A 14,217-nucleotide genomic window follows, 5' to 3' on the forward strand; every position below is an offset into this window, starting at 1 on the left:
ATTGCCTGAAAAAGGCTCAAGCTTGATCGGCGGAAGTTTTACTGAAGATGTGGGAACACTCATTGTTACAGATTGTACCGGCCGATTGTAGGGAATCTTTATGTCTGCTACCGATTTCGCAAGCTGTTTCTCTATTTCGTGAGACAATCGAGAAATTGTGAGTTTCGCGGTATCTATATAATCTTCGCATTTAAGAACATCTTCTTCGTATTCGTCATCGTCTAACAACTCGTGAATATCCTCATCTAATTTAACGAGGCGGTTCAGAACGCTTCCCAATCTGTCATTGTAATATTTATAATCTGTGATTTCCGATGTGTCTGACAACCTTGCAACTTCCGCTACTAGTCGCATAATGTTTGCTCTTTCTCTCATACATTTTCTCTTTAGAGAGTGTAACTGTGCTTCTGGTTTGTGGTCTGGCATGTCCATTACTCCAAAGTTTAAAGCAGTGTCGGCTAGCGATCAGCTGGTCCTAGTAAGGCGTTATCTTTGGATCGCTAGTCGAAGTAGTTCAATTGATGGTCGCTAGATGGCAGCACTAGTCATAAACAACCAATAGGCGTAGCGTAGGATCTGATAATTCGTCAAAGCGCTAATCGAACGGCTACAATAGCAGTACAGAGTGGCAATAATGTAATCAGTTGCCTTTACAAATGGCACTACAAAACATGTTGCGTGATAATTCAATTGAACTTAGCTGTGTATGCAGGCGGTTGTCATCGAAGAGCTTGTTGCGTAGTGTGACAAATCGCTGCAGTGAGCCCCCTCGTAATATTGCCGCGTGATGTGAGTCCAGAATTCGTGTTTCACAACGGCAATCGTGGTAATTGTCTCAGGCAAATCTAAATCTCCCAGGTTTCGGCAGCAAAATTCTTATGTCGTGAATTACAGTAGCGCAGCGATTAGCAGTCCAACAACACTTTATTACATAGTCACAGAACATACAATAAAACAAGTCAAAGATACATTGTCCTAAGAGTTGGTGGAGGAGCTGGAAAATTGACACACTTCTTGAACACACGCAACTGAACCTACAACTTATTTGATTGTTGATTGATAAGTTCAGAGTTTGTGTTCTGGTAGTCTGATGAAACAACAACAGGACTGGCATACCGTTGTGCAGCAGACACAACATACAACTCATTAGAATCACTGTTTGATATGAAATGTGAAAGATGTTTTGCACCATCTGCACTTAGTGGCCTTGTTTGCCACATGTAAAACACTTGGCTTTGCAGCAGAGGCACTGTGCCTTGTCATGTGTCTGAAAGCAAAGTGGGCAGGATTTCCGTGATTGTGTGGGCTGTACCATGGCGTGACGGTGCGACTGGTTCACACGTGATCTATATGTCGGGCGATGTCTGACCTGACAAAGGGAGGAGGGGGTGGGGGGTCAAAGTTGGTCCCTGAACTGTCTAACTGTCTTACTCATGATAACAGATATTGCAGGTGCTTAAAAATCATGCTCAGTTACATTGACAGTGGCCTGTGACTCACTAATTGAAAATACTGTACTGAGGTCAGGGTTTGGATGCTTTAGTACGGCAGCACGAATATGGGATTAAAGTTCTGTTACCATTTGTTTTTATGACTGTCCTGGTTGCTGTTTTAATCTGAAAAACTTTATGATGCCACTACATGCACTTGTGATTTAAAATGATTTGACAGTTTGTCTACTAATTTGTCGTAGGGGACCTCATGAGCCTGGCAATCTGGAAACCGTTTTACTACCAACTTTAGTACATCTGAGCCTATGGTGTAGACATCTGACAGCAACGTACATTTTACTTCCCAAAGCACTAATACAATATAAAGAAACAAATATTTCTGAGGCCCTGACAAAGCAGCCATCTGTTTTACAGGTTTTATTTTCGGTTTTCTTCATGGAACACCCTATTGCTTGTTATTTTTACTAGGCTCACTTCTGCACATTATCCGGCATCTGTCCACTGTAGTTACACTATCTGGGAAAACTCTACTGCATCCCTCAAACTGCCACCTCAATGCTATCAGAAGGACCTTACACAGAAACTGACAACAAATCTTCTTCAGATAAATAGATTTAAAAAATATATTCATGTTTGAGACTCAACCACATTTTTAAATTTGTATGCCTGTCAATCCTACCTTTGATACTCCTGTTATGTAGCTGGTAAGTTAATGTGAGTATTATATGAGATGGATACCTTGTTATTAAATTCAGTGAAATTAGAGGGGGAAAGTGTGTTCTTATTTTCAGGTTTTCTGATAACTTAAGAATCACAAATAACAGCATAAATCTTACAATTACAGGAGGCTACATGTACTGGAGTGACTGGGGTGAAGTCCCAAAAATTGAACAAGCAGGAATGGATGGCTCAGACAGATCAGCTTTAATCACACAAAGACTTATTTGGCCAAATGGATTAGCAATTGACTATGCCCGAGGTCGTTTGTATTGGGCAGATGGAGGAACAAAGGCTATAGAGTATGCTTCACTTGATGGAAGTGGAAGAAGAGTTCTGATAAGTTAGTATATTTATGTTGTTTCTACCTTTTGTGCCAATTTAGACTGCAGTGGTTTTCAGATATTCTCCATGCGTTTTTCATGATGAAAACATATGAGATGTTTTTATAGGTCCGCACAATGCTTTTTTGCATGTTAGTGATAAAAATATCTAAACAGTCTTATCTTGTGCTCAATTATTATATTGGCTGTGAACTTGTGGTGTGATATTCATTTATTAATTGTGTTCCATAGTACTATTGATGGTTTCTTTATTGTATCCTTTAGCTCTGAAATTATTTCAGTATTACATATACTGATCAAGAGAGTTCACTGAATCTACGGTGCAGGCAACATGAAGGAAGAACTTAAAGAGCTCTGTACCACATTCACAGCTAGCAGAACAGTGAAAAAAAATCATCAGCAGAATCATATCTACAAAGAAGAAGAGTGACGAGACAAGGAGCTGTAATAGCAGCTTTCACTCTCCTATTACATGTGCATTGAGTCACCAAGCATGCGAGGAAAATTCTTCTCGGAGTGGTCATTAAATCGATCTGTCAGAATAACAAAAAAATTACATTCTGAGGCCCACGAAGATGTCATTTTGTGCTACTTTCACTAGGTATTTATGATGTCAGTTGTGGCTGCTGAGTAGTTTACATTAAAAAGACTGGTTGACATACCAAAATACGGCAGAAGGAGTATCACGTATGACTCAGCATCATAGTCGTAGAAGACCAAAATGAGTGTGATAAACATATAAAGTTCGAGGAGGTTTATGTGCCAGGTAGGTAGCCCCTTAGCTTCAAAGGAAAGGTGTGAGAGAAAATTAGAAGATGGTGGCTCACCAACATGATTCACAATGACGGTTATGAGCTTCCATTGTCTTGGCTGCCAGCTGTAGCCAGCATAAAAATGGACTATGCTCACAAGGCTGCTCATTGGCATCCCTGAAGACACATCTGTGAAAGGCACACAATATACTGACCTATTCTAACTGCCACCAAACACCATGGGAGCCACACTACATCACAGAAGCAATTCTGTCCTCATTTGGCTTTGTGGACTAAAAAATGGCTTACCAATAACAATTAATAAACATCATCAGCTCCCTTCTACTCTACTCCTGGTATCTAATCAAATGATGATTGGAAGGAATTATTAAGTTGGTGCATAAGTTTGTAGCATTTTTGTTTTGCATGTTGGTATTCTGGTTACTATGGGTTCATTTATCGACTGTCATTTTTTCTTGTAGTTCACTGTTGCTATTTGAGTTTACACACTCTGGTTAGCCAGAACATTATGACCACCAACCTACTATTGAAATAAACCCATCCAGGCAATAGCAGCTTCACTTAACTGGGAATGACTGCTAGTTCAAAATAGTTCAAATGGCACTGAGCACTATGGGACTTAATATCTGAGGTCAACAGTCCCCTAGAACTTAGAGCTACTCAAACCTAACTAACCTAAGGACATTACACACATCCATGCCCGAGGCAGGATTCGAACCTGCGACTGTAGCGATTGTGCGGTTCCGGACTGAAGCGCCAAGAACCGCTCGGCCACAGCGGCCAGCGACTGCTAGTCAGACACATGCATGGTGCATGTAGTATCAATAAGCATGCTGTCTGTGTGCAGAATGGGGGAGCATGCGATCTCTTTGAGTTTCACCGAGAACAGATTGTGATGGCCCAGAGGGTCGGCATGAGCATTTCAGAAATAGCATGACTTGTCAGGTGTTCGAGGAGTGCTGTGGTGAGTGTCTTCATGAGATGAAACCATGTCCAGATGTTAAGGGGTTGGGCGGCCACTCCTCTTTACAGATGTCAGACCTCGTAGGCTGGGCAGACTGTTAAAACAGAACAGGCAGCGAACTGTGGTGGAACTAACATCAAACTTTAATGCTGGGCAGACTATAAGTGTGTCTGAACACACAGTGCACTGAACACTCCTAAAAATGGCCCCCGATCTGACAACCCTTGTACGTGCCAATATTAACACCATGAAATTGGCAGTTATGACTGAAATGGGAATGTGACTTTGGCACTGGACATTGGCGCAGTGGCAGAGCATTGCATGGTCCGATGAATCCCAATACCTTCTTCATCATGCTGATGGGAGGGTGTGAATCTGTTGCCTTCCAGGGGAACAGCTCCTTGGCACCTGTACTACAGGAAGCTGATGGCAGTCCCACTATGCTCCAGGGAACATTCACGTGGGCATCCACATGTCCAGTGGAGCTTGTGCAAAGCGCCATGGCAGCCAAGGAGAGTCATTCATTGGTTGCAGACCACGTACACCCCTTCATGACGATCATGTTTCCTGATGGCAGCAGCATTTTTCAACAAGATAATGTCACAAGCTGAGGAGTGTGATGGAGTGGCAAGTTCCTATTGGTGTGCTGGCCCCCCCCAACTCACTAGATATGAACCCAATCATACACATCTGGCATGTGATTGAATGTGTTATCAGAGTTCATCGCCCCCCTCCCCAGAATCTATGGGAATTAGGTGACTTGTGTGTGCAAATGCTGTGCCAATTCCCTCCGGTGACCTACTAATGCCACACTGCTTCCATGCCATGATGCGTCACTGCTGTTATTCATGTCAAAGGTCGACATTGCAGCTATTAGGTAGGTGGTCATAATGGGTTCTGGCTGATCAGTGTATTGTCATTTTCTCATTTGGAGACTGTGTAGAGATGTAGACACTACAAAATAGAATGCCAAGTGAAGAAATTGGAACATTTCTGACATCATATTCTGTTCGAGTTCAGTAGAGGGGTAACAGTAGCAGAGACAGCCAGAAACATTTGCACTGTATATGGGGATAATGCCACTGGACAGGGCATGACCAGAAAATGCTTTTCTCATTTTAAGAAGATTGTTTTGACATTGGTGACTCTCCAGTTTCAGGAAGACCTGCTGGGTTTGATGAAGATTGTATAAACACATTAATCCACAATGATCCACGTCATTCTGGGTGTTGTGTGATGTCCTTAGGTTAGTTAGGTTTAAGTAGTTCTAAGTTCTAGGGGACTGATGACCATAGATGTTAAGTCCCATAGTGCTCAGAGCCATTTGAACCATTTTTTTTTTTTTTTGATCCACGTCATTGTACTCAAGAACTAGCAAAGGTGTCACATTTGCATGTGGTGGGGAAGGTTCAGAAATCGAGAGTATGGATACCGCATGTTGTAAATCAAAATCACAAAAATCATTCCCCCAAGGTGTAACCATAACTGCTGACATTTATTGTCAACAACTGAGACATTTTGCAAACACAATCCAAGAACAACGAGCTGGAAGACAGTGTCAAGTGATGCAAGTCCATCTGGATACTGCTAGACTGACAAAATAACACTATACAAGAGCTGGATTGGGAAGTCATTCTTGCACCTACCTTATTCACCTGATCTTGCTATCTCAGATTTTCATCTTTTCCATTCTCTATTGAACAACTTTCAAGAAACTTCCTATCTAGATGAAAATGCACTCCAAAAATTGCTTAATGAATTCTTAAAAATTGCTTCACGAGTTCTTCACTTCAAAACCACATCACTTCTACATTCATGGAAATGAAAAGTTACTCCAGCTTTGGCAGACTGTTGTAAATAGTGAAAGAGAATGTATTATTGATGACTACAGTCTCTGTTAGATGTATATGTTGTGCAAACTAATGGAAAAATCTACAAACGTATTCACCAACCCTATATAATGGCAGGAGTGAAGATATTAGATCAGAGTTAAAGTTACGTTTCTCTGGTAGTAGTAAATATCCTGATAAAGGCCACCTGCAACAGTAGCCAAAGAATTGGTACTGCATTTTACAACATGACCCAATCTGTAATCCAGAGGACTATCTTGGAAAGTGACTGTTGCCTCAGAAGCTTGGAACCTGTATTGCATGTCCAGTATCAAGAAATCCTACATCTGTACTGTCAGCTAACAAGTATTTTACACTCTATTTGTGGAATAAATGAGGAAAGAAGGACTGTTACATGATGCTTTGTGAGCTGTTGTTGGTCTAATACTATATACACAGTCACCATGGGAGCAATGTGTGGAAGTACAGTATCAGTTTCCAAGAGTAAACTGATTTCCAAAATCTGTCAGTTTGTTCAACGTTATTTCGACATTTCATACTTGAGTAGAATTCCAGTAAATGTCATACAAGAATTTTATAAGCAGTCTTTTTGTAGCCACATTAAAATTTTTCAATTCCTTATCATTGAAGGATGGTTAAACAACTTTCATTTAATACATATGAAGAACTCATGGAGTTTTACCAGGCAACAATAAATGCTGGAAATCATCATGTCATAATGTTTGCTTTGAACTACTCTTTTGTGTCTTGATCAGTTTTATCACTTATGCTCCTGATATTATACAGCATCTGTATGTTCCTGATCATTATAGCACTATCTTTGCAATCAGCAAGATGCAGTGTTCTTTTCTATTTCTCCCGTTCATGACTTGATTTTGATTTGCATATAATAAAGTTTATATGACATTCAAAGTTTGGTGATCTTGCAGTTATGCAATTAAATTTAGTGACAAACCACACACATCAATTGTATAATAAAAATACATAACTTTTACATTACAACATTTTCATCATCTTTCATTAAATGTGATGAACACTGATGTACAAATTGAAATGTTATGGATAGCCCAGTTACACCTAAAACACACAGTTTTGGCTGGACGATGTGATGCTGTGTTTTTGTCCATTAGTGGAGCCAGTTTGACTTTGCCTTCTTCAGTGCTGATGAGATTGAGCACAGTTATGAGATAGCTGCTTTCACTGAGTGAATGGCCACAGTGGTGCAGGATATTTTAGCTGCATGTTAAAATGTGTTAAGTTTCATGCTTCCAGGCATGTAGATATGAATCACTTTTACCAAACAGAAATTAAATGCCTCACAAAGCCACAGCATACTGAAGAATTTGTTGAACTTTACACACCACAGCTGCTTCATTATCTGAAAGTGCTTCTTGGCAATGCAGTGACTGATAATATGCTAAAAAGCAGATGGTTACTACACTTATCAAAGGATACACAAAAAAATCATCTGAGTATGCACCAGTAACCATAATATTCTGGCCAAAACAGAACATTCTATAATGAAAATGTATTTATCCATGTGTATTGCTACTATTTCTACTATTTAATTGAAGCACTGATGGCAGAAAACATTGAACTATCAAAAAGCCATCAAGCAGCAATTTTACTGTTTGCACACACAAAGGATCTATTGTTCCTTTGGGTCTCTGTACATGATTCTGAAAAAAGTACAATACATGGTGTCCCTAAGGTGATAAGATAGCTTCATATTATCTGAATAGTTCTGTACATTCTATACATTGAAGACTGCGCATGGAAATTCTTGGGCAGCTTTTTTTTTTTTAATTATTATAATTATTTTATGATAGGTTTCCTCTGCATGTTTTACCACATTCCATTAGATGACCCACTGACCCATAGTACACTTAGTAAAAAAGACAATGCTGAGAAAAACTGCAGAGTTACTGTGTGACTATAGAGTGTCTGTAACACCACATTACAGCTACATGTAGGTTCATTTGTTTGATTGAACATGTTCATATTGACGTTATTAGTGGATTCCTGTTTTCAGATGTATATTGATACTGTTTCACAGCAGTTGATCACTTCTCATACCGACCTGAGTTCTTTCCAGTGGAGGATACAACACCTGCAAATATCACAAAAACTTTCTTTCAAAGCTTGGTAGCGCAATTCAGTGTACCACTTCACGTTGGAATGGACTAAGACAGACAATTTAAATCTTAATTGTTCTACATGATATGAATCATATTTGGGCAGTCACTACCATTGGACTGCAGACATTAGTAGAGTACCTGCACTACCAGTTAATAAAGTCATCCACTTCTCATGGCTCTGAACACCGGACTGAAAGCGACCCCTAGCCTTATCAGGCTTGGGGAAAGCCACCAGAAAAGTCTCAAATGCTACAACAGTTGGTCTAGTTGTGAGCAAATGCTAGAACAGAAGAGTTCTTTGCTGATGCATGAAATAATACTGTAGAACTGTTGGACTTCATGCAGCAGTTGCATTCACAGACTTCTACATTACAACTGTCACGCGGGATTAGCCAAGCGGTCTGAGGCGCTGCAGTCATGGACTGTGCGGCTGGTCCCGGTGGAGGTTCAAGTCCTCCCTCGGGCATGGGTGCGTGTGTTTGTCCTTAGGATAATTTAGGTTAAGTAGTGTGTACGCTTAGGGACTGATGGCCTTAGCAGTTAAGTCCCATAAGATTTCACACACATTTGAAAACATTTTTAAATTACAACTGTCTATGCCAAATGAATATGGGCTCATGTGCCATTCAGTTTCTAAGACCTATACAATTATTCAGAAACATCATGTTTTGTGATTCCACCTGGAAGCCATTTCAACACCATACTGACAAAACTTGCTCATCAGAAGAAAAAAAAAGAAAAGAAAAGAAAAGCACTGGATGCATTTGTAAATAAACCTATTGCCTTAACACTGTTCATGCCTTTTTTGTATACACTGTCGAATTAAGTATTTTTCCTTGTTCCATTAAATGAGTCAATAGTAGTCCTTCGCCATCCAAAGGATAGTGACCATAACCTTTTTTGACAAAATGTGTGTCAGCATTTCACAAGTTCTCTTGTCCCTTGTCTTGCTGTGAACCCTCTTTATATACTGCTATTTCATCTCATATTTCACATACAGAACCTGTATCTCATAACACTGGACAAAAAATTGTTAAATCTGCCTGCATACCATAGGAGGTACATGAACTCTTAATTCATTCTGTTTATTCTTATGATTTTCAGCAAGAAATTTGGGCACCAAGACAACATAAAACTTGCAATAACCTTATCTGTCAATTACCATCCCATACAAAAGTCTTAATGAAAAAGAGGAAAGTTTTTGGTCTTAAATCGATCAGTAAATATTTTATTCATTTTTCTGCAGATGTTCATCAGTAACTATATATTGTGTGGTTATGCATATCATTTTGTCTGTCCTTAACCACGTAATATTATTGTCTCACACCACTTTAGCACTCTCTCTGTATATTAAACAAATATTGTCATGAATAGCTGTGGTTTTCCTATCATTCTAAGAAAACTGTGTCTGCTGCACAGTCAATAAGATTATAGGTTCTAACAGTATAGTCAAACTACTTTCCTGATGTACTCATACAGTTATTTATTGGTCATTGTATACTATTTTTTATGTGTGCCTTTAAAATATGTAGATATATGCCATACAATTGAGGAAAAAGAGACCACATATTGCTTAAAGAAGATGACGTAACTTGGCTTGAGATTAATGATACTGATGATTATAGTGAGGTATATAACAATAGGAGGCATATACACACACTGTGAAGCACTTACAGTGATGCACTGATCCATACACATTTTGTGTTCCATCAATTCCATTATGAATTTACTGGATTCTTTTTGTTGTCATTGGTGGTAGGTGCACGTACATTTATGATGGTACAGTCATTGCTTGCAAATATAGACAAGAAAAGTGATATTCGCTCTGATGGTGATGCAAAACTTGTTACAGATTCTGTTGGATTCCATTTGAGCATGAAAGCTGTTCCAAGCACAGTGACTTTATGTGTATTCTTTATGGTTGGTTTTCTTTTAAAAATCCTGTAGCCCTCTGATTCAAGTGTGTTTTCATCTCCATATCTGGATTCCTGTTGCGCTAGTATGAGTCTGTGTAATACATCCATCAGCTGTTGTAAGTTTCCCAGTCATTAATAAAGTGTTGATGTTCGGTCTGCCTAGCAGATGTTTCTTCTTAGGCTGCATATGAGAAGTTCTAGGAAGCTCTGAGTCCTCCTTATATGATGCCCTAGGCTCTCCAGAATGTGATGGCTTAGTTGCACCTCTGTTTCCAGTGATGAAGGGGTGTTTATCTCCTGGAATACTTTTCCGTTCAGTCATGTCTTGGTTGAAAGTAAGTTAGTAAGGGGTGTTAATCCCTTATGGGATGTTGCATCTGTGATTTATTCACCAGATGGGTCTTAACAGGCTGCGCAATGTGGGAACGGATGCCTTTTGTAACTGACCATTTGGTAACAGATGCTACTGATTTTCACAGCAGTCATCAATATGTAAACAGATGCTGGCCTTGTAACACTTGTTGCGTGTCAGATGCGACATGGATTTTTGCTCTTCTTGGTGTGTTGCTTTTACCACTAAATCTGCCATACTGAGGTTCTGCTCTCTGCCTTTGCTGCTGTTGAGGTATCACTGTCAGGAGAAAATTACTCGTTCACCTTCTTTCCCATTGAGATTAATATCTTCATCCACCCCAGAAGCCGTTAATCTTATGGAAGTTACCAGAAGAACACGTGAATTCATATTAAAGTGCAGCATTACTCTTTGGTGACAAGTGCACGGACAATCTTCTTTACTCTTTGAAACTTCCTGGCAGATTAAAACTGTGTGCCTGACCGAGACTCGAACTCGGGACCTTTGCCTTTCGCGGGCAAGTGCTCTATCATCTGAGCTACCTAAGCACGACTCACGCCCTGTCCTCACAGCTATACTTCTGCCAGTATCTCGTCTCCTACCTTTCAAACCAGGTTCCGAGTTCGAGTCTCGGTCGGGCACACAGTTTTAATCTGCCAGGAAGTTTCATATCAGCGCACACTCCGCTGCAAAGTGAAAATCTCATTCTGGTTCTTTACTCTTTGATTTTTATTACTTTTTTTTGTAGTGATATAGATTTTTCAGTTCATAGTGTTTGAGCTTAAAAATAAAAAGTTATTGTGTAACTGTTTCATTGAATCTTTTTAGCAGACAGAGGTAAGCTGTAGTTGGCTAAAGTGTTGACCCCATAAATTGAATTCCATTGTAGACGAACAAATGCAGCACTGTTCAATATCATCTACCAAAGAGTTGGCATGCCTATGTGACAAACAGAGTACTATGGATTGGCAGAACACTTTGTTGAAGCACACCAAAGATTTATGACCCAACACTGAAAACCAGAAAAATGCTACATTGAACTTTTCTATTACATCAAGGAATGACCATTTGGCGGATGACACTAGCAAGATGAAAATACGCCCACTGCAGTTCATTCCTGATAAACCTGAATTATGGTGTGCAATGCTTTATCTGACTTTCTAGCACCACAGCACATTGTAAACAAAGATACCAAATTTATGATCACTGTTAGTGGGCCCGACAATAAAACAGCAATGATCACTGCATATATAATACTCTGCCCACCCACCACGTCAAAGTATGTGCATTTTAAACAGTTACTCCTTGAGCAGCTATGTCAGCCAGTGGAACAACATATCCAACAAGCACTGCATGGTTAGAAGAGAGGAGATTAGCCCCCTTCAGAATTTTAGCAGCATCTGCAAAGCTTAGTCGATGACACTGTGTTGCCAGATACAACACTGCAACGTGTATGGCACGTACATTTGCTAGAGGCAGTTAAAATAACTGTGCCACTTTCTGACAAACACGCTATTTCATCAGTGCTCTCAGTAGCCAACAAGGTCTATGCCTCATTAGATGCATGGCATATGTCGTTGGTGACATTTGTGCACAGCAATACAGACCTTCAGGAAGCTGCAGCGATATGACAACATCAGAAACTGGAAGTTACTCAACAGCTGGATCACATTGACAGCTTGTGGCGACTGATACTGACATTGGTCAGAGGCAAGGCAGGCACATACAAGAAGAGCAAGGAAGATGGCAACTTGTCTAAGGAGTATATCTGCTGGTACCACCATCACTTTGGAAACAAGACAACATGGTGCACATCACACCAAACGGCAACAGTGGCTGGCAGTAGGTACCTCCAGTCATGAGTTTGAGCACCAGCACCTACCACTGCGAGGTGAGAGTGCTGACGGTCAACTACTGGTGAGTAACCTTTCTTCTTTACCCTCGCTGTCCCAAAGACGTTTTGTCACAGATGCTAAATCTGGTCATGCTTATGTAATGGACTCAGGGTTGGACGTCAGTGCAATGCCTGTTAGAAGTTGTGATGTGAAGCTTTCTCCATCTCAATCAAAGCTCACAGCAGCAAAACAGACTTCAGTAATGACTTACGGAAAATGCCAGATAGATGTAGACCCCAGTCTCCAAGAACGTTCATCATGGACTTCCTTGATTGTCGATGTGTCAGACACAATATTGGGTATGAATTTCTTGTTTCATTATACAGTTGAAGTAGCTATTGGCTCATTGAGCTTCTGCCGAGGTCTGTAGTGCACTGAAGGCACCCTAGAATGAGGTTCTCTGCCTAGGTTTGATGAAGACGGCGTGACGCCACATGTAGCAAACTGCGAATCTGTACCATGTGCACAGCCAGTTAACCACATCGTGGTCCATCACACCAGAACTACACACAGACAACCAGTGTCTCAGTGCCTGTACCAGTTAGCACTTGATCGTTTCACTGCAGTGAACGCAGAATATGAAGAACTGTTGCACTCAGAAGTTGTCTGTAGATCCAACAGCCCGTGGTCATCACCACTTCATCCAGTAAAGAAAGAAGCAGGACCTGGAGACTATCTGGAGACTACCGGACGCTCAATACCCATATCATACCCGATCGTTATCCGATACCACATATTAGGGATTCTATGCATGTGCTAGCAGGTGCGACCATTTTTAGTGTCAGGGACTGCCAGAAAGCATATCACCTAATACTAGTTTCAGCTGCTCATGTACCAAAGACCACTGTCATGACACCATTTGGCTTATTCAATTACCTCCGTATGCCATTTGGTTTGAAAAATGCGCCACAAACTTGACAGCGGTTTGTCGATGATGTACTAAGAGGTTTACTGAACTTCTTCGCATACCTCAATAACATCATGGTCTTTTCAGCATCCGAGAAATTGCATGAACTGCATCTAAAGACTGTTTACCAACGCATTGGTGCATATGGCAATGAATCAAAGTGTTTACTATGACAATGTCAGATGCCATTCTTGGGCTACTCAGTGACAGCAGCTGGTATCAGCCTGCTGCAAGATAAACTTGCCCTTATTGAAGAGATTGTTCACACTGTCAATTATCACCAACTATGCCAGTTCCTTGGAGCAGTTAATTTCAATAGACAACATCAGCCTAATGCGGCAGCCATCCAGAAACCTTTGATAAATGCACTAGCTGGCAAGTACGCAGTGGGCAAATGGCCTTTGCAGTGACACTAGAGATGCTGATGGCATTCGATAAGGCCAGGCGTGTCTACCTCAGGTAATCATGATGGCACACCTGGTTCCTCAGGCACAACTGGCAATTGTTGTGGATGCTAACCAGCAAGCCAGGGGTGCAGCTCTACACCAGCATATCAAAGGCCACTGGCAGCCCCCGGGCTTCTTCTCCTGTAAATTCATGTCCTCACAAGTTAAATGGAGTGCTTATGATAGGGAATTTCTGGCAATTTAAAAAACTGTCAGACACTTTCTGCCACAAGTGGAAGCCGGAACATTCGTGGTTTTCACAGACCATAAGTCAATTACTTTCGCCTTCAGTAGGAACAAGGATGGTTGCTCATTGTAACTATTTAGACAACTTGAATTCATCACCCAATTCATGACAGACTTGTAGTATATAAAAGGAGCTGAGACTGTCATGATGGATTTGCTGTGTCAGTTGGAATTGATCTCTCAGTTTATTGACTACAAGGAGTTAGCTGCTGCGCGGG

General features: G+C 40.7%; 1 protein-coding gene across 1 annotated transcript in view; it reads left to right on the forward strand.

The window, feature by feature from the left end:
* The window catches only part of LOC126252420 (low-density lipoprotein receptor-related protein 4), an 827,262-nt gene that overhangs the window by 692,896 nt on the left and 120,149 nt on the right, over nucleotides 1-14,217 (forward strand). The window contains exon 20 of the mRNA XM_049953310.1: nucleotides 2,296-2,511. Coding sequence (XP_049809267.1) covers nucleotides 2,296-2,511 — 216 coding nt within the window. The remainder of the gene's footprint in view (nucleotides 1-2,295; nucleotides 2,512-14,217) is intronic.

This window comes from Schistocerca nitens, chromosome 4 (assembly GCF_023898315.1).
Source record: "Schistocerca nitens isolate TAMUIC-IGC-003100 chromosome 4, iqSchNite1.1, whole genome shotgun sequence".
NCBI classification, from domain to species: Eukaryota; Metazoa; Arthropoda; class Insecta; order Orthoptera; family Acrididae; genus Schistocerca; species Schistocerca nitens.